At 56.6% G+C, this 26,243-nt stretch overlaps 2 protein-coding genes across 2 annotated transcripts; one reads left to right on the forward strand and one right to left on the reverse strand.

The window, feature by feature from the left end:
• Positions 1–1,234: 1,234 nt before the first annotated feature.
• Positions 1,235–2,146, forward strand: PRLH (prolactin releasing hormone). Its single transcript, XM_042997774.1, has 2 exons — positions 1,235–1,496; positions 1,892–2,146. The coding sequence occupies exons 1-2, from the start codon at positions 1,397–1,399 to the stop codon at positions 2,020–2,022; spliced, it is 231 nt and encodes a 76-aa protein (XP_042853708.1). The 5' UTR covers positions 1,235–1,396; the 3' UTR covers positions 2,023–2,146.
• A 6,162-nt stretch (positions 2,147–8,308) lies between these two features.
• On the reverse strand, positions 8,309–24,112 carry RAB17 (RAB17, member RAS oncogene family). Its single transcript, XM_042997775.1, has 6 exons — positions 24,004–24,112; positions 17,443–17,602; positions 12,261–12,412; positions 11,059–11,184; positions 9,311–9,404; positions 8,309–9,037 (listed from the first exon to the last, which is right to left on the reverse strand). The coding sequence occupies exons 2-6, from the start codon at positions 17,597–17,599 to the stop codon at positions 8,925–8,927; spliced, it is 642 nt and encodes a 213-aa protein (XP_042853709.1). The 5' UTR covers positions 17,600–17,602; positions 24,004–24,112; the 3' UTR covers positions 8,309–8,924.
• Between the last annotated feature and the right edge of the window lie 2,131 nt (positions 24,113–26,243).

The raw sequence follows: 26,243 nt of genomic DNA on the forward strand, positions 1-26,243 counted from the left end.
TCCCTGCAGCCAGGGGTTTGTGTATCTGAGGGGCACCCAACTGCCCAGCTCCGATGCTCCAGCATTGGCCACAGTAGAGACAAAGGGCAGAATTGTCCCTGCGCCCCTGTGGCAATGCAGAGCAGGAAGCCCAGTGGACTGGAGGCAAGAATCTCCAGGCGGAAGAGAAGCAGGTCCTTGGGGACCAGGGGTCAGGACGCGTCCTACCCCTCCTATGAGGCCAGCCACCGGCCTGGGTCCTGACCAGAGGAGAGGCAACAGCCCAGCCCGTCCGGATGGGTCTCTACATTACTCTGCTTTCGTGGTGGCACCTCCGTGTCCTCCAATTCCCACCCCGCGTGTGACACCCCAACAGAGAGGTGGGCATTTTAAATCTCTCAGACCAAAAGCGCTTTCCATGGGGCTTGGGCAACCTGGAAAGTCAAGGTCGGCAGAGGGGTCCTCCCTGGAACACACAGGGTGCTCAGGAGCCTTCTGATGCCCCCCCCCAAGTGCCGAGGGTGGGGGCACGTGCGGGAGGAGGGCCAGGTCCCCCGACGATGGCAGGGTGCCAGAGGACTCTTCCACAGCCCGACCACCAGCTGACCTGTGGGGACACGATGGACTAGGTGCCGGGAAGTCCTGGGCTGAGTGAGGGAAAGCAGCCTACGCCGGGGAACCCCCGCCCCTGGCCATGTCCCTGGTAGGCAAACCGTCCCCTGCGCCCAGGGCCTCTGCAGCAACCCTGGCGGCCAGTTCCCCACACCCTGCTGGCCTCTGCCCCACCTGCCTGTGTGCACAGGGTGCACACAGCGGTACAGAGAGCTCCAGTCCCTCCGGCTCCCTGACACAGACAGACAGACCGGGGCCGTTCCCAGACAGCCCACTTCTCTACACCCACGGCATGTACACCTCCCCGGTTCCTTCCGATGACACGGGGGTGGTGCAAACGGGTCTGAGCTCGTCCGAGGCTGACACACGCGTGCTGGCCTCACGTAAGGCTCGCTGCACAGAATGAGGCCCCGGGGAGGGCGACGCGCTTTGCAAAGAGCCCGGTGTGGCCGCCACGTCGGGGCCCGGGCCCGCTCCTGCGCGGCTCACAGCGGCTCACGGCGGAGGGCGGCTGCGCGCGCACCCCACGCTTCACACGTGCACGGGCCTGTGACCGCACGCGCGCGCTCTCGTGTCCTACACAGGCGCGCGGTCCCACGCATGCGCTCGCGCGCACGTACACTCACATGCGCGTGCACACGCCCTCTCGCTCGCGCACGCCGCGCTCGCGTTCTCTAAGGCTCCCACCTCTGTGGCCGCCCGCCCTGCCGGGTGTGTAACGTAACTTTGCTCCTGCCCTGCGCCCAGGTCGTGCCCTCCCGGGTGGGATCCCGCCTCGAGCCGGCCCTGAGCCAGGAGCCGAGAGATGAAGGCTTTGCAGGCCTGGCTGCTGGGCCTGCTGCTGCTGGGACTGGCCCTGCTGGGGGCTGCGAGCCAAACCCACCCGCACTCCATGGAGATCCGCAGTGAGTGCCCGACCCTGGGCATCAGCCTCCTTCACACCCCCCCCCCCCCCCCAGGGACCGTGGCTCACCACGAGTGCCCCTGCCCTGGGAGGGGTGCGGCCTGTTGCTCGCCAGGCCTTTCTAGGGAGTGGCCAGGTCACCTGCTTCCCAGCGCCCCTGCCGCCGCGCGCAGCACACAGTTGAGGGGCTCATTGGCTTTCCCCGCCCCTGGCACGAGACCCTGGGGGGGGGGGCGGGGGAGGAAGGGATGGCTGCGTAGCTTGAGTTCCCATTTCCCAAAGCTGCCCACTACCCAGAAGTGACCTGGCCTGCCACCTGCGGGGACAGACGGCACGCACGTGTCAGGGGACGCCCCGCGGACGCCCGCGCACAAGCTCTCGCTCTCTCCTTCCCAGACCCTGACATCGATCCCGCCTGGTACGCGGGCCGCAGGATCAGGCCCGTGGGCCGCTTCGGCCGGAGGACAGCAGCCCCCCCGGGATGTCGTGAACCGGCCAGGCTGCTCCCCCCTGAAAGGAGGCGCTGAGCCCTCTGGGGATGGGGGACAGCCCGGCGCAGGAAGACATGATTCCAGGAGCCTCCCCTCACCCCCCCTCCACGGCTCCTTTCCCTTCAATCCTAATAAAAGCAGCTGGCCTTGTTTAGTTGCATCTTTGTGGTGGCAAACTGGAAGCTGTCTTCCCTCGAGGGACAGTAGCCTAGAAGGATGCTCAGAGTCCAGCAGCCCAGAGGCTCCGTGACTCGCCTGAGGGCACCCAGCACTGGGTAGGGGAGCTGGGACCTTCCGGGGTCACCTGCGGCCCATAGCGCCCTCCACCTGAGCGGCTCTGAGTGGCTGTCCAGGCTGCACACTGGGGCGGGCAGCACAGCCCCTCCCCCTGACCCGTCCTCTCTGAGCCCAGTCGCTTTCACCTCCCTCGTTTGCTTGCACTCAGAGGAGAAAGACAAGTGTGAGCTGCTTGTTTCTAACCACCAGCGGGAGACTCGAACCTAAATGAACTGCACCGCGTCCCTTTGCTGCCCGTGCCAAATCGCGCCAAGATGTCCCTACGTCCTGCCTCAGAGGAGCTTGCCTCGGTGCCAGGGCCACACCCCCACGAACTGGGCACCTGAGCCCAGCCCTTAACTCTGAGCCTCAGTGTCCCCATCTGAACACCCCCGGACAGGAACACCCACCTCACTCCACAGCTCAGGCAGTCACAGCACCTGCTTACAGGCCAATACGGTGTGGGTGTTCGGTGTAAACCCCTTCCCCAAGGCCCACCCCACCCCGGCGTGCAGGGAGGAGGGTGGTGGGGACGGGCTTAACGGGCAGCCACTTCCAAACCCAGAGCACGCGGGCCGCTGTCTGCACCCTGCTTTCAGGGTCTCGGGAGCCCACCTTGACTGCCAGATTTCCATCCGTCCACACCCAGGAGGCCGCAGAGCAGGCCCACAGGCCCCCAGACCCCAGCCGTCCCTGCTCCGGTTCGAGGGAGGCGGGTCCGGGGCTCACCAGACACAGGGAGGAGGCAGGGCCAGGACCGCTCCCTGGGACAGACAGGTGCTGGACCAGGCCTAGGACGGGGCGCAGTCAGGAAAGCAGGTCCCAGCAGATGCTCAGAAACTGACACACGAACAGATGAAGTGCGATCGATCCACACAGCGCGTTAGGACTCAGCCATAAAAAGGACCGGGGTTCTGCCGATGCCACAGCTCGGGTCCTCGAAAACGAGACGCCAAGTGGAAGGCGCGAAAGTCCACGTAGCGGATGATCAGATTTCTATGAAATGTGCGGAAGGGAGACAGAGAGCAGACTGCCGGTTGCCAGGGTAACTGCTTGACAGAGATGAAAACGTCTTGGAGCTGGACCGAGGGCCTGCTTGCAGACCCTGTAAATGTGCTCACGCCGCTAAATTACACCCTTTAAAAAAAAAAAAAAAAAGAGTTCACACGGAAACACAGCGGTGTGGCGATGGGCTCCGGACTGCGGTGCTCCGGTAGGGCAGCCCCGGGCCACTAACACACCTTCTGTGCCCAGAGGGATGGAGAGGCGGGAGATGATGCTTCCTGCAACTTTTTATGAAAGTTTTTAAACACACAGGAAAGTCCCAAAAGTAATCTAAGGAGCATCCCACACACCCTCTCTTAGAATCAACAATTTTTATTTTATGTATTTGCTTTCTCTTCCTCTCTCTCTCTCTCTCTCTCTCTCCCCGCCCACCATCTGGAAGTAAGTTGTAAACATTGTGACATTTCCCCTGGATATTTCAGCACGTTGCTCCTCAAAATGAGGACAGTATCCTGCATAACCACAAAACGACCGTGCCTAAAACGCTTTCTAATAACTCCATAATATCACCTGGTTTTCAGTCCATAGTCAAAAATCCCCAAGTATGGCCAGAAAGTCTTGCTGTCCTTTTGTCTTTCTTTTTGTTGAAAGCAGGCTGCGATCTAAATTCACTGTCATAGTCAGGTATTGCTTGTTAGCCCCTGACCTTCTTATTTTGTCTTGACACGGAGTCTCTCAAGAGCCCCGATGCGTCATCCTGTAGAATGATCTGGTTTGTTGAGGTGTGTTCCCTTGTTCTGTCCCTGAATTTCCTGTGGTCTGAGAGGCAGATCGAGCGCCTCAGCTGGATTCAGTCACTTGCTGTGGGCACCGGCACTGTGCCCCTCCTCCTGCTGTGTCCCTCTGTGTGACCCTGGCCTAGAGGCGGGGATCTCCACCGTAAGGGGTCTCCCCCCTGCTCACCGTGTGCCTGACATACCAGCCCTGTGTGCCCAGCACCCCTCTCCAGCCCCCACCAGTGATTTATACACCCACTGAACATCCCTGCTGGGAAGCAAATGACCTCACCGGTGGGTCACACAATGGAGATTCTCCAATTCCTTCCACATTTATTAGCTGGGTTCTTCTAAAGGAGGTCTCTCTCTCTCTCTCTCTTTTTGTTCAACACTTTACAAATAATATTAGATGGTTAAATTGTCTCAGTTTGGCCCAGTGGGAACCCCAAGAAAGGAATAATTTTTAAAGAAAGAAGAAGTCCCTGAGTCGACCCTTCTGGGCTGTTAAAAGACAAAATTCAAACATTTAAAGACCTAATTGGCTTTATTAAGCAACCCCTGAATCGGGCAGCATTCAGTCCAGCCAGTAGACATGCTCTGCCCAGGTGCAGAAAAGGAAAGATTTTAAGGACAGAGAGAAGGTTCTTTTTTTTTTTTTTTTAAGGGATTTATTAGCATTGTTTAGGCAAGGTCGCCCTCCTAAGGGGGAAGGGGTCTTGCAGAGGATGGCCTCCAGGAAATTCCAATTTGGCAGGTTAAAGGTTACATTCCAGAGGGAGTGGAAACCGCGGTTGGGTTAAGTATTAACAGGGCCTTCGGTGGTTCCATTATGGCTTTGTGGTTGTCTTGTTAACAGGGCCTGGGAAACTCTTCCAGTGGGGTTGGAGGAGACGCATCCCGAGGAAACAGAAGACAGGGAAAGGGTACCTTCAGGGGCAGGACAGCGGGGCCCCTCCTGGAGGCCACTTACCAACCCTCTGAGTCTCCTGCCTCCATCACCGAAGGCGTGCACACACACGGGCTCCAGAGAGGACCCAGGTCCAAACTCAGGCTAAGTGGGGCGGGAGCAGCTTCCCAGGCTGCAGGCAGGACAGTGGGCTCACAGGCTGGCATCCCTCAGTGATGGGGTTTGAGAGCGGTAGGGGTCCGGAGCTGACGGCCAAGAAAGAATTCTTGAGACATCTTTGGTGCAAAAGGGACAGGACCCGTGGGCAGAAAGAGCTGCCTCGGGGTTGTGGCAGGTCACTGATTATACACCTTCAGCTTGGGAGGGGGTTAGGGACAGCGCAAGTCTCTAAGGTATTTTGGAAGCAAGGTGTCCAGGACCTTGAGGGGCTGGCTGTTGCCAGGGAAACGTCATCTATTGCCGTTGAGTACAAACTGTCAGGAGACCCTTCAGATGGATATCAAGGGCCAGAAGCTTGGAGGATGATTGCCACATACATCTCGGGAGGTAGACATAAAGGAAGTTTCTAAAGGAATTTTTATATGTTAATATAGACTCACGGGATCCTGGGGGCGGGGACGGGGCGGGTAAGGATAACGTTAAGCTAAATGTGCCTTTTGCCCACAGCAAAGTGTCATCGTCCGGGCAAAGCCCCCAGAGGAAGGTCACTGCCTGTCTCAAGGACTTGTCAGTGGGCTGTAGGCAGTAAGGAAATTCAACTTGTCATTTGCCTTTGTTCCCACATCGTCAGGACCAGAGGCCATCGCACAAGGGAAGTGGTATTCCTGGGACTCCGCCGGGAATGCCTGCCGACCCCATGGGTGCATCTCCCTGCATACATTGCCCCCCACCCCAGTCTCAGGTTCCAGGATGGGGCCGAGATCAGGTGGGCGGAGCACAGATACAGAGCCCTTCCACGCGTCATTGTGGTGGAAGCTGGTTTTGGAAAGCCTGTCTTTCCTTTAGATCTCAGGGGAAAACCCATCTCTATCCTCTTGCCGGGCACACGTTTGTTGAGCGCCTGGAGGGTGTCAGATGTTGTACCAGGCACCGAGCGCCCCATAGGAAAAGGACGGCTAGAACCTCTGCCCTCGGGCGGTTCTCCAGCTTGCCAGAATATTAGGTTCACCTGGGAGGCTCAAATCTCCCGGGAACCAGGGCCCAAGCTGCACCACAGACCGATTTAACCAGAGCCTGCGGGGGGCAAGGGCTGCTGCTTGCGGAGGCTCCCAGGTCATTCCATAGCAGGGTCGAGCCACCCGCCTAGTGGGGCAGAGGAGAGGGAAAGGTGCAGTCACATCCTGGGTGATGGGGAGCTGAGCTCCAGGACCCCAGTGCACCGCATCCAGCCTAGGACGCCATGGAAGGATGCCTGGTGGAAAGAAGTCCAAGGATATGTTTTAATAATAAATTCTAGCACAGTGATACTCACTAGACAAAACAGGAGGGAATAGGTATAGATACACGGGTATCCTACAAATATCTCCTTCATTTTGCCACTTCCCATCGCATCAATCAACTCATGAGAAATGTCTCTGAAAGCCTGGCATTTAGCAGCGAATACCCAGACCCTGTGCCCTCGAGCAGCGGGGTCTGCCTTAAGCGATGCTGGAATGCCATCTAGTGGCCAGGGGTGACCGCGGCCTCCAAGGGGGATCTGGTCAGGTTGGCACAGGGGTCCCCAGCCCTGCTACAGCAGGGAAGATGGGGGGAGCAGAGGGGGAAGGGGACCCCAGGGACTGGCACCCCAGGGACTCACACTTTATATGTTTCATCTACGCGGGAATAAGCATGAGAAACCGGGCAACTTGACCACAGACACTGTCACGGATGAAATTATTCAAGAAAAAAAAATAACGTGAGTGGAAATCAAGGAAGCAGGCCCTCTCCAAGGCTATTATTTTCTGTATTTGCCTTGTAGCTTTTCTCAAAGATCATGACAAGGGAAGCCTTGTGAAATCTGCTTTAGTCTAGAAAGATCCATGAGAAGCTCTTGGAGAATGTACATCAGGAAGGCCTGAATCCGTGGGACACCTGGGCTGTCCCCACCTCCCCAGAACAGACGCTGGGTCTGCCTGGGCCCAGCTCCTTCCAGTTAGGATCACGAGGTTGGAATGCAGGGGGTCCCAGGCCTGCTGGATGAGGGCGGGACCAGCCGCCAGAACCTAGAAGGGATCCTCGTGGGGAGCCCTGACCCTTGGCAGGATACTGCCAGGCTGAGGCGACCTCATGTGGACGGGTCCCAGCCAGTGCCTGGCTCCGTGTCCTGGTCAGTCTGCTGCCGGGGTTCCTCATGCACTGGGCCCCCACAGAGGTCCGGGCCTGGGGCTGGGAGGATGTCCCCATGCAGGTGGATGAGAGCAATTCCAGAGGAACCCCTAGAAATGCTGCCACACCCTTTGCAGATGTCACGAATTCAGAGTCAGCGTGACCTTGGTCCTGCTGTTGACCCTCATAGTCGACACAGCAAGGCCATCCTTTCCAGGGGGACAACAGTGTTAAAATTTCAGACTAGCTAATCACAGTCCCAGGGACAAGGATGAAACCAACACCACCCCTCCGCCCCACAGTAAAATAGCCACCTTGACATCAGGGTTGAGCTCCCAGAAGGGCCATCGGGGCCTCCCCCTGAAGGCGGGCAGTAAGGAGGTGAACACATGATGTGTCACCACCGGAGAGGTGTCCTGGGCCTCCTCCGTCACAGCCTGTGCGTGGGCCCGCCTCCTCATTCACACACCACCTCCTGTCCACGTGCCATGACAAACCCCACCTTGCAAACTCTCTAACCGCCAGGTTATAGAACGTGGTTCCATGTTTGAAGACATATAAGCTGCAAAACTTACACCACAGGCCAAGAGTCAGGCTCACAGGGCACAAGCATCACCTGGTGAAACTCAGAGCTGGGAGAAGAGAGGGGGAGGGGCCTGGGGCCCCAACCCCACCCTTGGGTTCTGTCCCTCCCTGGGCCACGGCCCTGAGAGGCAGGACGTGGACGCAGCCCCATAGTCCACACCCCATCTCCTCCCAGCACCGCCACCCCTGTCCGGGCCTGCCCCCTCCTCTCACAGCTCCCCAAACCAGGCGGGCCCAGCCCCGGACAGCGCCCCATCCAGCCCAGGGTTTCCAGTCCTTGTCCCCTGGCCTGCTTCACCCTATGCTGGGTAGCGAGGCAGCTGAGGGGACGAGAATTCAGGCAGGGGAGGGTGCACCTGTCCCAGGGAGTCTGGAATCACCGTCTGCTGAGGCAGAGCTGACACCCCCCACCCTGTCAACACAGGGCCTAAAATTTTAAAGAGAAAAGAGTTTTATTGGAGCCCGAGTGAGGACATCTGCCCGGGACACATGATCCTCACAAGGAAGAGCAGAGTCGTATACGCCTTTTACATAAAGAATTAGGAGTCATCACGGCAAAGAACATTCCAGAAAGTTACAGATTTTTATCTTATGTTTTTAGTATGTGCGAGGCTGTATGACTTTCATCTTACGGGAACCAGGGAGGTGTTTTTTCTTTTTCTCATCTTTATGTTTGGAAAGCTCCTTGTTGGTTTTTTGGGTTTTTTTGTTTTTTTTAACGAAGCGGATGTACAAAGTGTGCTGGGGGCAGAAACGGAGCGACTGCTTTGAAAAGTTTTCGTCCCTTGGTAAATGTTAAAGTCCAGCTTCCCCGTGCCAAGGCCCACAAACCCTAAAAGGGGACAATTTCCCTCATCACGCCTGGGAGCCCGTTGTCACCGGCTCCTCTCCTGAATGATTCCCGCCGGCTTTGAGAAGTGGTAAGTCTCAAGGATGTCAGCTTCCAGAACCTCTAGGACTCGGCAACAAGCCCGCTTCAGGGGGAATCAGAGTACGTGGCCGTGGCAGTGGCTCACCCCAAGGGGCAGCCGGAGCCGGGGCCTGGGGGCATCCACCCCAGGCCCTTCCTGGCGCGGCTGCTGTTAGTGGGCACAGCATCTGGCCTGCCCGGCAGGTGTCCCCTTCAGAGCCAGCCCTGCATCTCCCCTCTGCGGCTGGGCCTTCTTCCTGTCTTCTCTCTGCAGCAGCTCTCGGGCTGTGAAGGACAGAGGAGGGTGGTCTGGGAGCAGAGGCCCCCGGCCTGGCATGCACCCTGTACGCGGGGCAGTCCCGGGACCCCGTCCTCCCTGACGGTTACCCAGAGCCATGAAGTCCAGGCCCCTGGCAATCCTGCTCACCTTCCAGCCCCCGGAGACATTCTGTCGGGTCCCAGGACGCCAGAAAGGAGACCCAAGAAGCAGAGGCAGTGATGACTCCCCTCCCCCACCATCACCACCACCCCTGCTCTCCTGGGGGCCCCACCACTCACCTATGGTGCTAAAGACCTCAGTCACCTGGTGGTTCAGTTTGGCCGAGGTCTCCATGAACAGCAACTTCTTGCTCTCCGCAAACTCTTTCCCTTCCTGAAGGAAGTGGCCGCAAATTTACAAAAAGACTTTCCCCGGGGCGTCTGGGTGGCTCAGTCCGTGGAGCGCCCAACTCTTGATTTTTTTCTCAAGTCATGATCTCATAGTTCTTGAGATCAAGCCCCGCATCAGGCTCCGCACTGACGGCGTGGAGCCTGCTCGGGATTCTCTCTCTCCCTCTCTCTCGATCCCTCCCCTGCTCATGCTCTCCTTTCCAAAATACAGAAATAAACTTAAAAATAATTTTTTTAAGGAAAAAAAAGTCTCTTCCCTAGGAATACTCAATTGCCTTCTAAGACCCGAGACCAGTGACGGTTTCCAATTTTGTGTTTCGGTTCTCTCCTGCAGGGGCCCAGGGCCGGGGAGGCAGGGAGGCAGGGAGGCCCTCGCAGGGGGAGGGCTCCCCTCCCAGCAGAGCCTGAGCCACCAGGGGAAGCTGGCGGCTCCCTGCCTACACGTCTCTCAGCACCTTTGGGCTCTGATGTAGGGCCAAGCAAGTGAGAAGGCAGGAAATGTGGAAGCCGAGCCGAGCTGAGCCCTCCTTCTGGGGGTCCCCCCTCACTCTCCACACGGGTGAGTACTGCAGGGAGTGATGCATCAGGGTGTCAGGGGGGCACCGATACAATCTGAACAAGGTGCGGACTTAGTATTGCGTGAATGTCCATTTCCTGATTTGCTCACTGCTCTGTGTTTTTGCGAGACGTTAGTGTTCGGGAAGGCTGGGCGAAGGGCATACAGGAACTTTTTGTGGTACTTCTGCACCACTTTTTTGTAATCCTGGAATTATTTTAAAATGAAAGCCAGGGGCACCTGGATGGCTCAGTCAGTTGAGCATCTGACTCTCAATTTTGGCTCAGGTTGTGATCCCAGGGTTGTGGGATCCATCGAACCCCACTCTCTCTCTCTCCCTCTGCCCCTCTCCCCCACTCACAATCTCTCACAATCTCTCTCTCTCTCTCTCTCTCTCTCTCTCTCTCTCAAATGAAAATTGGGGGCACCTGGGCTGCTCAGTCAGTTAAGTGTTTGACTTGGGCTCAGATCATGATCTTGTGGTTTGTGAGTTCAAGCCCCACATCAAGCTCTCTGCTGTCGGCACAGAGCCCAACGTGGGGCTTGAACCCAGGAATGCTGAGATCATGATCTGAGCCGAAGTCAGACACTTAACTGACTAAGCCTCCCAGGCACCCCAACTATGGCTTTCTTTAGTTTCTAGCCCTTGCTCGGTTCCTAGCAAGGAAATCTGGATTTTTTTTCACTTATCCCTTTTTCAATCATTGATTGAACACCCACATAACTCAGCCCGGGATGAAGGGGCAGGAAAGGCCACGGTTTCTTCGTGAGCCTGGCTAACCCGGCCAGGGTCCTTGGAGGCCGGCCACATGGGTCCCCCCGCCCCCTTCCAGAAGGGCTGGCCTGGGCCTCCCCACATGTGGGGAACAACCATCGCTAGGCCTGACTTTTCCAGGAAAGATCAGAAATCTTTGCCCAAAAGGGACATTCAAGTAGGAAGTATATATGAGTGTCTGTGACGTGCATGCAGGTGTGGTGTGCACGCGGGTGGGTGGGAGACTGGGTCGCGAGTGGTCGTGTCCACCTTGGGGTCACCCCCTTCTCCCCTCGGGGAGTGACACAACCCAGTCCCAAGCGCTACCTGGAACGTCACCTCCCGCCGCTCGCCGACGTCCGTCTTGTTGCCAACCAGCATCACCACGACCTCCCCCGGGGGCGCCTCCCTCTCGAGGTCCTGCAGCCACTGCTGGGCTTTGCAGAAGGAATCCTAACGAAGAAAAAACATGAACGCCACACAAATCTCACGGGTGCTCTTCATCGGCTCTCCCAGCAAAGACATGTGGGTGTGGCAATGCAGATGTCCACGGCCACGCTGCGAGGAAGCGCCCACCGTCCAGTCGGCCAGACGACAGACCCCCCCGGAGGGCTGCTCTGTCCCCTGAGGCGGGGCGGCCCGGTCTTCTGGCTTCGGGGCCCAGGTCATACCACAGCTCCTTCCCCTCCCCACAGGGCCCGAGTCTGGAGGCTGCGGGCTGTTCGGGGTCAGGCCTCGGGCCCCTCACTCCTGGGGGCCCTCCGGGACCACTCTGTGCAGGAGAGTTGGGGGCGCGGCTATCACCTGATCCTAACTTCGGGACCCTGGAGACCAGGCCTCGGGGAGGGGGGGGGCCTGCCCTGGGCCCCACGCTGCCCCTCTCCCCTCCCTGCCGCTGAGCTGCTCAGGTGGGCGGCCTCCTGAGCCCAGCCCAACCTCACCCCACCGTCTCTGGGTCTCTGCTCTCTCACTAAGGACTGTCTTCCCTTCCTGCTCACCTGCCCACCGTACCCTGCCTCACCCCCAACAGGCTAATCCCCACTTTTCCCTCCCTCCCTGCAGGAAGTCTCCCAACCCCAGGCTGAGTCAGGTGCCCCTCCTCTCAGCTCCCTTCCCTCCTCCTGCTCTAAGCACCTGCTCACGTACTTAGTAGCTACCCAGATGACACTGTGGGGGACGTACAGCCAGGGGCCGCGTACTATTTCCGCGACAACACCCGTCACCAATTCGGCGGGCACCCAAGGAACCGTGAGCAGTAGACGGGGGTGCTCCGTGCGGGGTTCTGAGAGGACCACGGAGGGGCACAAACTCAACCACGCAGGAGGAGCAGGGGTTATCAGTGAGGGCTTCCTGGAGGAAGTGACAGACTTTCATTAAGCGTTTTCTACCGGCTGTGGTGGTTTTACCATAAAGCACCAGCGCGGGCCGGTCACAGAAAGCCCTCAGAAGCTAGCGTCCCCGTGCCTGGGAGCCCAAGGAAGCAGGTGCCTCGCGAAGGCGGGTGGGGACGCGCCCGGGGGGAGCCTCACCCTCCTGGTGATGTCGTACACCAAGATGGCCCCACTGGCGCCCCTGAAGTACAAGCGGCAGACGCTGTGGTACTTCTCCTGGCCGGCCGTGTCCCAGATCTCCAGCTTCACAGCCACGGCGCCCGACTCCAGCTCCTTCGTGAAGAACGCGCCTGGAACGGAAGCCCGGGGACAGCTTCGCCCACAGGACGGGGTCTCCCCGCCCCCAGCTCGGGCCGGGCCGTCGTGAGCCCTGGGCCCAGAGAGACAGCTGGCCGAGTCACCATCGGGAAGGCCGAGCGATCCCCTCTCCCGGAAGACGGCGGCTTCCACGAAAGGAAAAGCGTTACACGTTGCCGTGGACCCTTCGCAGATTCCGCAGAGGCTCCGGGCGGGAAGATGGGCTCTCGGGGCCCAAAGACAAAGTCCTCCGGACGGCGTGACGTGGAAGGACCTCTGGGCCTGGGCCTCCCCACATCTGGGGGCCTCTGACAACCAGGGGTCCAGCACGTCCCAGTGGGCTTCCAGCGATGCGGCTGAGCCCCGGGGACCTCTAGAACCGTCCGCACGCCCGCCCCACCGGCCGCTCAGTGACCAGACCAACCTGGCCGAGAGGTGCTCACGACCACATCAGTCGTCCCCCAAGTCCCTCCTGCCTCCCGCTGACCTTCTGGCCTCGTCGACGCCTCTCCCTGCCGACCTCCCTTCCCTGAGGGCCCCGCTCGGCGTCGTTCCTCTGGCCGCCCGGGTGTCCGCCGAGGTCTTCAGGCAACAATCAGCCTTCAAGGGCTTCTGCTGAGTCCCCCCCTCCTTCCCGAGGACGGGTCTCTAGCAGCCAACCTGTGCTCCTCACACACACACACACACACACACACACACACCCCTGATGGCACAGGTGGACTTCTGTGTTCTCACCTGTCGCCCTGGAGCCAGTGAGCCGGGACCTGTATTCATTCCCATCCCTGCTTAATAGTTACATGCAGCGAAGGACCTACCTGCCCCAAACCCTTCATTCTACGCACTGGGAAATCTGCCTCCCGTTTGACTTTTAGCTCTGAGCTTTACTTGCCGAAGCAGTGAGGTTTTAAAATAGTTGTTTGGCGGGCTGGCTCAGTCAGTTAAGCGCCCGACTCTTGATTTCAGCTCAGTTCTTGATCTCAGGGCTCGTGGGATCGAGCCCCACATCAGGCTCTGTGCTGACAGCACGGAGCCTGCTTGGGATTCTCCCCCGCCCCTCACGAAATAAATAAACTTTATAAGTAAGTAAATGAAATTGGTGACACCAAGGTGTTCTGCTGTGTCCTCTCCAGAACTGGAGGGAGGGGCTGGGAGGGGCCGGGGAGGCCGTGTCCAGAGCAGGGAGGAGGCTCTAGGCGGAGCTGCTGGCCTGCCCAGACCCCAGGCCGGGTTTCGGACCCGTTAGGGGATACTGGCAAACACAACCGCGTGTTTGGTATTAAAACTGTCACCGCCAGGCCAAGCGCGTCCGTTCCCAGAGCTGCCATAACAGTTACTGCTAACTGGGTAGCTCAGAACAACAGACGTTCGTTCTTTCCGCCCTGGAGGCCAGAGGTCTAAAATCAAGCTGGCACCGGGGTTGGCCCCTTCTGGAATCTCTGAGAATTGTTTCCTTGCCTCTCTCCCGGCTTCTGGCAGTTGCCGGCACCTGCTGGCATTCCCCAGCTTGGAGACACGTCACCCCATCTCTGCCTGTGTCTCCACAGGGCCCTCCCTCTGTGACTCTGTGCTCGCTCCCTCTCTCCTGTTCTCCCTCTCTCCTGTTCTCCCTCTCTCCTGTTCTCTCTCTCTCCTGTTCTCATGAGCACATCTGTCGCCGATTCAGGACCGGCCCCAAATCCAGGATGATCCCATCCCAACATCCTTAACTAATCACAGCTGCAAACACCCTTTTTCCAAACAAGGCCACATTCACAGGCCCTGGGGATCGGGATGTGGATTTATCTTTTGGGGGACAATGCAACCCGCTACAGACCCTGGATAAGGGATGAGTCTGGGCTGAGGTTTTCAGCGCAGCGCGGGTAGAGTTCTCTCACACGAGAACCTAGTTTGGGGTGGCTCCTAACAGAACCCACCAACGGGCGTCCTCTGCCCGCACAGCCTGCATTGCCCTGCATGTCCCCAAACCAGAAGTCAGATCAACTTCCGAGGTGTTGTGCCTGGATGTTTGTGTCCCCTCCCAAAATTCATAGGTGAAGTCCTAACCCACAAAGAGACGGTATTAGGAGGTAGGGCCTTTGGGAGGTGATCAGGGCTAGAACAGGTCATGAGGGTGGGGCCCCCACGGTAGGATCATGACCTTGTGAGAAGAGATCCAGAAGGCTTGATCTCTCCCTCCTTCCCCCTCCCTCTCTCTCTCTCCCTCCCTCTCTCTCCCTGCTACCTTCCCTCTCTCTCTCCCCCCACCATCCCTCTCTCCCCTTCTCTCCCCTTCCTCCCTCCCTCCCTCTCCCCCCTACCTTCCCTCTCTCTCCTTCTCTCCCTCTCCCTTCCCTCCCTCTTTCCCTCTCCTCTCCCTCCCTCCTACGCAAGCACAAAGAAAGGCTACATGAGCACACAGCAAGATAGCAGCCAGAAGGCAGGTACCCACAAGCCCAGAGAAGAGGCTCCAAAACAGAACCTACCGGCCTACACGCTGACCTCAGACGCCAGCCTCCAGGAGAGTGAGAATAAATCGCTGCTGTGTAAGCCACCCCGTGGGTGGTGTTTGTTATGGCAGCCTGAGCAGCTACAGCTCTGGGTGGAACAAAGCTGCAGCCTATTTCCATAGTAGGACGAAGGGCTCCCAGCCCTCACGGGGCTTTTGCCAGGATGGAACGTGATGTAAGCAGGCCCCACTGCCAGCTTCCCCGGGGGCCTCTCGGATCTGCCTACTCTTCAGCAGCCCTAGCTCCTTATCTTTTCCTTCTCCACTTTGTTTTTTTTTTTTTGAATGTTTATTTGTTTTTGAAGGAGAGAGAGAGAGAGAGACAGAGCACGAGCGGGGGAGGGGCAGAGAGAGAGGGAGACACAGAATCCGAAATGGGCTCCAGGCTCCGAGCTGTCAGCACAGAGCCCGATGCGGGGCTCGAACTCACAAACCGTGAGATCATGACCTGAGCCGAAGTCGGACGCTAGACCGACTGGGCCCCCCAGGCACCCCTTCCTTCTCCACTTTGTAAAAGATGGCTCCCCGTTGAGCTTAAATCCATGTGCAACCCCAACCAATTTGCAAGGAGGGTTTCAGTCCAAGTGATGACCAGGCACGAATAACCAGATACTTGCAGAGACCAGAACCTTATCTGCCCCAGAGAGAGACACAAGCTCCCTCGGGGCCCCAGGAATGGAATCCAGAGCAACCTGCCAGTCCTGGGCCCCAGGGACCCTGGGTTCCAACCAGGAAGAGCCCACATTAATCACTTGTTCAGAAACCCACGGACCGCATTGTCTACATTGTCACAGCTAAAGCCAAAAAGTGATTGAAAAGTAAACTTCCAGGGAATCCAGACCGACTTGGAGATTTTGCCTGAAATGATATTAGCGACAAGGTAGGGGGGGGGAGGGATCAGGCCAAAACCCAGGGGATTTTCAGTTTCTCGAACACACTGGCACATTTTCACGGGCCTTGGATGGACTGAGCCGGGGGCACCTGCACAGTGACGTATCGTATAGGGGCCCCGTCACGGCACAATCCAGGCCTCCTCCCCCTCCCCCCTCCCCCACCTCCTCCTCCTAGGCTGGTCCCACCTAAGACCTCAACACAGGTGCCCCAGAGCCAAGGACGCTTCCGGCCACGCCCCTCGGCCACGCCCCTCGGCCACGCCCCAGCCTCAGCTGCACGCCCTCTGGGGTGGGGGGGCTCCCGGAAGCTGGTGCGCTGAACAGCCCCCATCTGCGCGCCCGGCTTGTACGGTATCGCCCCAGATTAAAAAGCGTCTCTACAAACGTTGACATAAGGGACGTGGTTGTGCTCGCTCTCCTTCTAATGTCAACAAACAGCTGACTCACTCCTCTGAGCCTCTTCGTGGCGTTTGCCTTTTCCATAAACATCATCATCGGAGCCCCGGTTGAAGGAGAAATGGATGCCTTCTCGGGGCCACCAGGGTTCAGCAGCGACAGTGGAGAATGCTTGCCGCCTTTCCCTGACCGGAGAGGCACTGCTACCCGCGGGCGAATACGCCCACAACCACTAGATGTCAGCATTTCTCCAAAAGATGTCACTCCGTGCAGGCTGGGGAAATGGGCCCGAATCCCCGGGCTGCGGCCAGTTGGGACTCCAGGATGAGGGGTCGCTCTGTGGGAACACTGGTGGGGTCTTCGGGAGCTCTCTGTGGTTCAAGCCCCCAGCCACAGCACTCCCACCTGGAGCCTCCACCTCCCCCACTAAGCTCTCTCCTGAAGTGGGACCCGGGCCTCACAGGTAGGTGGCTGAGGGTGGCTGGGGTGGCCAGGAGAACCAGGGCTTTTCTGGTCTCCCCTCAGCAGGCTGCCCCCCCTCAGGAGGCTATGCTCACTTGGGATTCCCACTCTGGCTCTGCTTCGGGGACATGAGTCTGTCTGTCCCGGTTACCGCTCTGGCTCCAGAATCCCCTGGTTGGAAGGATGGGGGTCTTGCCCTGAGACAGCTAGAACACCGTCCTGACTCAGGCACCTTTCCGGAGGGCGGTACCCAGAGCCTGTGCCATCCTCTGGGGCCAGGTCACTGCACGCGATTGCCAACAGATCCAGACCTCCTGGGGGGGCCCAGGGACCCCGGCCCTCCTGGAGTAAAGTATCTTGAAGCCAGCATGCTCGGAAGGCAGCAGCACCCTGGACAAGCCAGCCCCTGGTCCCACCCTGTTTTCTGCAGTGCGGGCGTGGGTGATGACCTTAGTCACAAGATGGTGATCGGTGCCTTTAGACAGCCTTAAGCCCGCCTTGCAGGGAGAGCCCCCCCCTCCACCAGGTACAATCCCGCTCACCAACCCCTGGGGACCCGAGGCCCTGACCCCAAATCTCCACCCCCTGCAGACTCCTGCTTTACTGAAACCCGACCGCCTTCTGGATTCCACATGTGTCTGACCAGCACAGTCCTCGTCCCCTCCCTGCAGTGTTGGGCACGACCCGGGGCTCTGGGGGGAGTGTGGGAAGTGCCCGCACCCGAGCCATCGGCCCTGGCTTCTCCTCTAGCGGACTAAGGAAGGGCGTGCTGTCCCATGTCACTTACATCCCACGGTGGGCAGGATGCTCTTGAAGTCATTCTTCACGTACCGGAGAGCCAAGCTGGACTTGCCCACAGAGCTACTTCCCAAAAGGACCAGCTTGAACACGCGGGGCTGGCCCGGGGCAGCCCCGGGGCAGGGGACACCTCCCGCCTGCGCCATGCCCTGCAAAGAGACAGCATTTGCAGGAGGTTGAATGAATGAGTCGGAGGCAGCCTGGGTCGATACCCCTGCCCCACTCTGCAACCCCCTCTCCCCACCTGTAGAGTAGGGTGAGCCGTACCCGGGTGACAGGTCTGTTGTGAGGAACTAGTTGGGGGTCGTGTTTGGGAAGGGTACGGGCAGTGCCCAGCAGGACCCATAGTTATCATAGGGGCTAGTTATCATAGGGGCTTACTGTCCTCAATCCATTCTTCTCACTTTAAAAAAAAAAAAACATTACTTAGGGGCGCCCGGGTGGCTCAGTCGGTTAAGCGTCCCACTTCGACTCAGGTCATGATCTCACAGTCCGTCAGTTCGAGCCCCGCATGGGGCTCTGCGCTGACCGCTCAGAGCCTGGAGCTGCTTCAGATTCTGTGTCTCCCTCTTTCTCTGCCCTTCCCCTGCTCTCGCTCTGTCTCTGTCTCTCTCTCAAAAATAAATAAACATTAAAAAAAATTTAACAAAAATAATAAATAATTTTTAAAAACCCATTACTTATTCCAAAAAGTATCTGAAACACCCGAGGGGCAACGTACTGTCTCTGTGACTCACGGGTTCAAGTTGGTGTTTCAGAATTATCCACCTAAAGAAAAAGTTGGTGTCTCAAGGACCTTGACGTTTTGGTTCTTCCCACTGTGTCTAAAGCCTCAGCACCCAGAGAGATATGCCGTGGAGGAAAACAGCTCTGTGATCAAAACAAATTTGGGCAAACCGCGCGTATCTTTTCCGTATAGAAAACTTCGGGCACCTGCCACAGTAGAATGGAGACCGTCCTCGAGCACCGTGCTGCATTCGCACACTGAGCTGTGGCCAGTCTTGCTTCACTCACGTCCCCAAACCCCCTCCCGCCAAAGATTGGTTTGAAGCCAATCCCAGACGCCTCGTTGTTTCATCCGCAAATCTCAGTACACGTACGGGGAATCTTTTTCTCTTTGTAATTCATTTGTTCAAGAGATCAGATTGCCCTGCGACTTTCCAGTCTGGGTTTGGCTGTTTGCTTCCGCTGTGGTTACTGAGTGTGTCCTGTGAATGCTGTGTTTCCTAGAGCTGGGTGCTTCCGAACAGAGATCTGATCAGATACAGCAGGCCATCTCTTGGCCAGGATGCTTCGTGCGAGCCTTGCATTTCCTCAGAAGGCCAGTAGTGGCCAAGCGCTGTCGCGGTGATGTTAGGGGTCACTGAAGACGTTGCCAGACCCTCTGTTTCACGAGGAGCTACAGACTGGTGGCATTCCAAGGTCACCACTTTGTCTCCGTGTATTATCCGGGGCGCTTCTAGGAAGAATCCTCTTCTAAAAAAAATATCGACTGCCACCCCTGGCGGGCAGTCTTAGGAACATCTCTGCTCCCTCCTTAACATGGTGGGGAGGAGGGAGACCCCCAAGGATTATGGGAAGGGAGGAAGGGAAGGAATTTTGAAGAAGAGGAAAAGCATGTCAAAGTATCAGCACAAACCGGGCTGGGTCTGAAATACTAACGAGGCTGTTCTAAGCAGAAGTGACGGGGGGCGGGGGGCGGTTACGGGTCTGGAGAGAAGGGTTCACTGGTGCTCCTGCCCCTTGGGGACAGGGGACCATGGGAGGCATGTGAAGTGCCATCTTCTACGGGACTCACGAGTTTCTCCATCAAGTATGATGCTTACAGGGTCAACGTAGGACGTTTCAGAGAAGGTTTAGAAAAATAAAGCGTTTCAAGTTTTCCACCCATGGTTTTTGTGTTTTTGTTTTTGTTTTTGTTTTTTTAAGCTCCCCAAGTGATCCCGGTATCTGCCAAGGCTGAGAACCGCTGCTGTGACTTTTATCTTTGTTCTTCGGGGCTGGGGGCAGGGCAGCACACGCAGTAGGTGCCTAACGAACACCCGAGGAATGAGTAGCCGTGTACCATCCAAACACACAGGAAGGGGCAAATGACCCATCGAAGCACCAGTGTTTCGAAATGCCTGCCTCAACTGAGGACAATTTCTTAGGACTTGAGGCAGGACGCGAGCGACTTGGCCGGGAGCAGGCTCTCCGTGGAGAATCAGCCGGGGGTGGGTTCGGGGTACAGTGGCCTGGACGGCAGCCCAGCCCCGCCCACTCCTGCCGCTTCACACCCAGACACACAGCAGCCCCTCGAGGGTCCCGGGAGGGTCCGTCCTCCTCTCCGAGAGCCCTCCACCCATGCAGTTCCTTCCGCAGATTTCTGACCCATCGGTCTAAACTCAATTAGCCTAAGCCCATTAGGTCTAAACCCATTAGTCGAAGACTAAACTCAAAGCCAACGCAAAATAAACGTGAACAAAATAGGAGAGACGCTGAAACGTCAGCCGGGCCCCCCAGGAATAAAATCTGTAGCTTGATTCCAACTCTGCAAGCCACGTGGCAAATCAGAGCCCAGGATTCTGAATGGAATCACCACGAAAGGTCACAAAATGATATTGTCTCAAAGTTCAGATATTTCCGGAGACTGACTATGCATCCACTCTGCTGTCAGATAAACTGGGGGCTTTGCTGCTGGTAAAGCAGCTAGATCCGCTCAGGGCTCGCTGTCCCAGCTGAAGCAGACCTCTGTCCTGCCTCAGCGGCCACCCCTGATCACATCCGGTCCCCACCAACAGCAGGTAAATAAAACAGATAAAGTCTCTTCCATCACGTGGCCTGCGGTCCCCTGGCCCTTTTCTAGCTTGAATTAATCTCAGTTTGTAACTCTGCCTTAACTCAAAGACTTATTTTTTTAACAACTTCACTCTCTTGCTGGACTAGGACTTCTTTTTTTTTTTAATTCTTTTAAAAAAAATTTTAATGTTTTTATTTATTTTTGAGAGAGAGACAGAGCACAAGCGGGAGAGGGGCAGAAAGAGAGGGAGACACAGAATCCGAAGCAGGCTCCAGGCCCTGAGCTGTCAGCACAGAGCCCGACGCGGGGCTCGAACTCGTGAACTGCGAGATCATGACCTGAGCCGGAGTCAGACACTCAGCCAACTGAGCCACCCAGGCGCCCTACTGGACTGGAACTTCCGAGATGCACTTGATATAATTATTTTATTAATACCTTTTCGCATGCGCCAGGCTGTAACCTCTCATGAGAGCAAGGACTGTGTTCGTTGATCGTATAGTAGGTGCTCAATAAATACCTCATGGACACGCGTAGGAAGGGTTCGGCAAGAAGCCGTATTGGACAGACGCGCTGTTTACACTGCACAGTTTGCTCGGCCGGCCAAACCCCAGGCAGCCTGCCAAGCGGTGACCTGGGGTATCTACAAAAAGGTAGAAAAAGATCCATACAGAGGGCTCAGCCCTGAGGGGCCAAGGAAAGCTGACCGTTACTTGCTTCACGGTCACCCTGCACAGGTACTCGGGCGAGGCTGTGATAGGAGAAGCAGCCAAGCCTAACGAAGAGGCCAGCTCCACGGAGGGGCAGGGCGGACGTGCCCACACGCCCCTGACCGGCTCAGGCTGCATAGAGCGTCCCACTGAAGCTGAGCCGGAAGCCTCGGGGGGGTCCTGGCGTTACCCTCACCTTACAGAGAGGCCCAGCAGCTTTTCTAAGACAGAGACACAGAATTCGAAGCTGGAGCGGGCCGTGTTCACTCTCACCCTGGGTTCCCTGGGCACTGGTGTGGTGTCAGCCACTTGCAGAGGGTGCCAGCACGTGCTTCCCACTTCGAGAACAGTGGTGCAGGGGCGCCTGGGGCAGAGGGGGGGGTGGTTCAGTTGGTTAAGCATCCGACTCTTGATTTCGGCTCAGGTCATGATCTCACCGTCTGTGAGTTCGAGCCCCGCACTGGGCTCTGCACTGACAGTGTGGAACTGCTTGGAGCTCTCTCTCTCTCTCTCTCTCTCCCTCTCGCTCTGCCCCTTCCCCACTCGCTCCCTCTCTCAAAATAAATAAAATAAACATTAAAAAACAACAACAACAACAGTGGTGCACTGAGCCTGCCCAAGGGAGCCACCAGCCTGGACTCACCGAGGACAGTAGCTGAGGACAGTCAGCTCAATAGCAAACCCTCTGAAAAACAGAGCAGGACGGTGGTCACCAAGGGCTGGGGGTGGGCAATGGGAAGATATCAGTCTAAGGGTATGAACTTCCGGCTACAAGGTTAGCAAGGGCTGGGCATCCGATGTACCGCACGGAGGTCCTAGCTACTGATACTGTATCGTATACTCGCAAGTCCCCAAGAGGGTAGATCTTCACTGTTCTCAGTGCCAAAAAGAAACAGTAATTGTGAGACAGGACGCGATGGCAGCTAACACCGTGCTGGGCATCCTGTCGCAATCCATAAATGTATCAAATCAACGGGGTGCCCGCCTTAAACCCACGGGTGTCAGATGTCAATTACACCCCAACAAAGCTGGGAAAAAGAAACACTTTTAAGGATGCAACTTCCAAGCTTTCTGCATCACCCCCCAGCTAACACCTCGCTTCTAACCGGAAGGACTTAAGGCTCCTGCTTAGAAGCCGGTCTCCCATTGATTTGTACTGGAATTTTGCACGGAGAAAGTTCTAACACACCTACGGCAGCACCTTCTCGAGTATGTAAAGATACCCCTTCAAGTTTGCCTTGCTATTTATGCGCTCAGATTAATAAAGCTCTTAAATCTAGAAAATCTTCAGCCCCAAACATGTCCGCATGAATCAAAACGGGTGGAATATGAATGAATACACCATTACCACGATATCACGTTCCAGCATCTTGCTCCTTTGGTGGTGATACATCGCTTTGTTTAAAAATAGTATTTCACGGGGCCCCTGGGTGGCTCAGTTGGTTAAGCGTCTGACTCTTGGTTTCGGCTCAGATCATGATCTCGTGGTTCATGAGTTTGAGCCCCCCATTGGGTAGTGCTTGGGATTCTCTCTCTCTCTCTCTCTCTCTCTCTCTCTCTCTGTCTGTCTCTGCCCCTCCCCTGCTCGCTCTCTCTATCAAAATAAATAAATAAAAACTTAAAAAAATAAAAAATAAATAAAAATAGTATTTCACCATCAATATAAACACATCGTTGTCAATAGGAAAAAAATTAAATCCCCCATAATCCTACATCCTTAATATAACCAGGAGTGCCATTTGCCTATTGTCTTCTTGTTTTTCTTTTCTACAAATCTTAAAAACAAGCGAACCAAAACCCATAGTTTTAACGTGAAATCATGTATCCTCCCCTTAAACAAAGCAATATGTATTAAAAGAAGCTTTTCACATTGCTGTATATGTTCTATATGCATTCAGCATACAGACATTTAATGACCCACAGAACACTCTCACAGCTTTTCCACTTGGCTGAACCGTTTCCCAACGGCTAGATCTTTTCTTGGGCAGAAGTGTTTTCTCTGTAACGAATAAGGCTGCAGAAAGCACTTTCGTGTGTACATTTCTGTGTGATTATACGTTGTAAGTTTCCAATAGTCATAGACTGGAGCCCTCTGTTCAGAGAGAAAATTAAAACTATGACTTCTGACCCAGCCTTTAGAATTTAATCAAGATGGGGTGATTTGAAGTCCTCCTAAACACAAAGATGTTCTCAGGAATGAAATATTCATGATTAGGGTGAAGAGACACTCTCTACGCTTGTCTCCTTTCCACAAAAGGGAAAAAGAAAGGGTTGCAAACCCAAGCTAGTCCTTTTTCGGGGTGGGAGAGGGCATTTGGGGGAAGGGTCTGATTTGCTGAGTCTGTCGTGCAGGACATCACCCGTGTGTCATCCCTGCCCCAGAGTGTAAAAAACACAGGGATTTCGTGCTGGATATGCCGACGCCAGTCTGTGCTAACTGGGCACCTAGGTCATCTGAAATGGGTCCCTTCAAGGGCTCCTCTCCCCCGCCAGCAGTCTCCAGTGAACACCTGTCTAGGGTTTTCCCAAAGAGCCACTATTTAATTTTTTTAATTTTTATTTATTTTTGAGAGACAGAGTGAGAGCAGGGGAGAAGAAGAGAGAGAGGGAGACACAGAATGTGAAGCAGGCTCCAGGCTCCGAGCTGTCGGCACAGAGCCGGATGCGGGGCTCGAACTCAAAAACTGTGAGATCGTGGCTTGAGCCAGAGTCAGACGCTCAACCAACTGAGCCATCCAGGCGCCCCTCAAAGGGCCCCTATTTAGACAGGAGGCCCCTTCTGGGAGCCTGGCCTCGCCGGCCACGGGGATCCAAACACCTCTGGTCGTCAGAAGAACAAACTCCTCACCTGGCACTTTGCCCTTTGGATACGTGCCCGAGGACAAAGTCACAGACACACTCACACACGTGCATACGTGTGCACACACAAACACACACCGAAATACACAGACACACAGACACTCACAGACACACAGACACTCACACACAGACACAAGCATCGCACACGCCCGCACACACACACTCACACTCTACAAAGCACACAGAAGTTAAAACAATGACTCACGTGTGTCCCAGGCCTGGTCACCCCCGGGAAGCCTGACGGCTTGTCATCAGTGTCCCCGCAGGGCCTCTGCCTGCGACCCCTCTCTCAGTCCTGTGGCCTGGGGAAAGGTTTGCTTCCCTCACCAGGCGGCTGGGATGGTGGGAGGTGGGAGGTGGGAGGGCCGGGAGGGGCGCAGGTCCTGCTCCAACAGAAAACAGGTCAGAACAGCAGCCCGGGCCCAGCCCCACCCCGCCTCCAGCTCCAAAGTCAACCTTCCTCCTCCCTTCCGGGAGGATCCCAGGGCAAAGTCCACCAGGGTCCGTGTCACCTGGGATGGGGGCAGGGCGGGCCAGATACAAAGCCTCTGCAGGTGTGAGCTGTCATTCAACGCAGGGGAGCTGGGGGAAGCTCTAGGCTTTGTTCTCTGTCCCTCCTTTCAGTGCTGAGGATCCCCTGGTCCTTCCTGGGGGCTGCAGGTTCTCTGTTGCTCTTAAAACTTCAAGCTCAGGGAATAAAGGGTTGTATTTTGGTCCAATGAACTTATTCCTGCCACAGACAGCTGGAAGCCAGCTCTTGTGGGGCCCTGCCCCCGAACCAGAGGCAAGCCAGGGGGGGGCTGGTCCTGGGGTCGGATAACCAGATCCTGGTGCTACGGGTGGGGGTAGGGGGCGGTGAGGGGCTGTGTTTCTCTAACGCCCCCTCCCAGCCTGGTCACCCTTCGGCCCGACTGCTCCTCCCAGAGGACGAGAAGACCCGGCCACGGGAGGGACGGATGGAAGGGGGCTCCCATCCCACTTAGCTGCCAGGAGACATTCCCCACGCCCCGTGGGGTGCTGGGATCTTGTGTTGGAGGGGGTTCGTCTATGCCAGGCTCCTGCTGTCAGGCCCTCACACCGCCCCTTCAGGACCAGCTTCTTTCTGGTGTGCCCACACCGCCCCTGGGGCAGGGGATCCTTCCTTCACACAATCGTTTCCTTGGGGATGTGGCCACCTCCCTGGATCCCACCAACAAGCGTGGCTGGGCCCTGCCACTTTGGAGACCCAGGAGCTCTCCCTGCCTGTGAATGGCACCTTCACGCCCCCACACGCACCCCTGCAGACCAGTAACCAAAGGTCCGGGGGAGGATGTGCTGTTCCGCCTATATAACCATACGGGGAGGGTCCGGTTTTGAAACTGATGACGATGCTTTTCTTCTCTTTTTTAACAGGGATGGGCTTGTCCCCATTTACGGTGAAGTATCCACCTTCCTGCAGGTGGGGGGAAGGGGGCACAAAATGAGAGAGCGTTGTAAATCCCAGTTTTACGGCAGGAATGCAGAGACAAGGTCGTTGATCACCAGCATCCTACCTCCAAAAAGGGAGTTTTGTGCCTCAGGTCTGACAATAGATTTCAAAGCCAGGCCCTCACCACAGGAGAGATTTTTGGAATCCATTCAGCCCCCATGTGACTATCCAGCTGCCCGGAGATTCTATTACTGAGGGCCCCAAGGGGCAGGCTCAGGGCCCGTGTCTTCATCCCAGGCTCTGTGACAGACGGCCACCAGCATGTTTATCACCTCTCGGTTTCCGAGGGTCCGGGGTGTGCACACAGCCGGCTGGGTCCTCTGCTGAGGGTCTCCCAGGCTGCAGTCACGGTGTCGGCTCAGCCACAGGCTTTCTGGAGCCGGAGGTCCTTTCCGAGCCAGTTGTGGGCAGAACTCAGCTCCTTGCTGTTGCGGGACTGAGGTCCCGTGTTCCTGCTGGCGGTCAGCCAGGACCCGTCTCAGCCCTTATGGTCCACCTGCTGGCCCTTGTCATGTGGCCCCCTCCCACAGGGGTCACACATGCCAGCTTGCTTTTGCCAGGGCAGCAGGAGAGTCTCTCTGACTTCCAGACCCTCTTTTAAAGGGTTCGCCTGATTAGGTGAGGCCCACCAGGCACACCTTCCTTTTCATTAACGCAAAGTCAACTGATAAGGGACCTTAATTACATCTGCAAAAAACCCTTCGTCTTTGCCATGTAACATCACCTAACTCAGGAGGGACATCCATCCTATCGACAGCCCTGGGCATCCTCAGGGGGAAGGGATTATACGGGGTGTGGACTCCACGGGCCGATAGTCCAGAATCCTGCCTACCCCAGTGCCTGAGCTAAGGCCCACACAGGGGGGCACACCTTGCCCAGCTGACCCAGAGTAAATCTACCCATTAGCGCACTGCTGGTGGACCGTGGGAAATCAGGCAAAAACGGCAAAGTCATTCACTTCTGTGACACCGTTAATA

Source organism: Panthera tigris, chromosome C1, assembly GCF_018350195.1.
Source record: "Panthera tigris isolate Pti1 chromosome C1, P.tigris_Pti1_mat1.1, whole genome shotgun sequence".
Lineage (NCBI taxonomy): Eukaryota > Metazoa > Chordata > Mammalia > Carnivora > Felidae > Panthera > Panthera tigris.

Excerpts from the sequence above, each read along its gene's own strand:
- PRLH (XM_042997774.1), top strand. The coding sequence starts at position 1,397 with ATGAAGGCTTTGCAGGCCTGGCTGCTGGGCCTGCTGCTGCTGGGACTG. Across the intron at positions 1,497-1,891 it reads GCACTCCATGGAGATCCGCA|ACCCTGACATCGATCCCGCC; the intron begins GTGAGTGCCCGA and ends TCTCCTTCCCAG.
- RAB17 (XM_042997775.1), bottom strand. The coding sequence starts at position 17,599 with ATGGCGCAGGCGGGAGGTGTCCCCTGCCCCGGGGCTGCCCCGGGCCAG. Across the intron at positions 12,413-17,442 it reads CATCCTGCCCACCGTGGGAT|GCGCGTTCTTCACGAAGGAG; the intron begins GTAAGTGACATG and ends CTTCCGTTCCAG. Across the intron at positions 9,038-9,310 it reads TGAGGTCTTTAGCACCATAG|CCCGAGAGCTGCTGCAGAGA; the intron begins GTGAGTGGTGGG and ends TGTCCTTCACAG.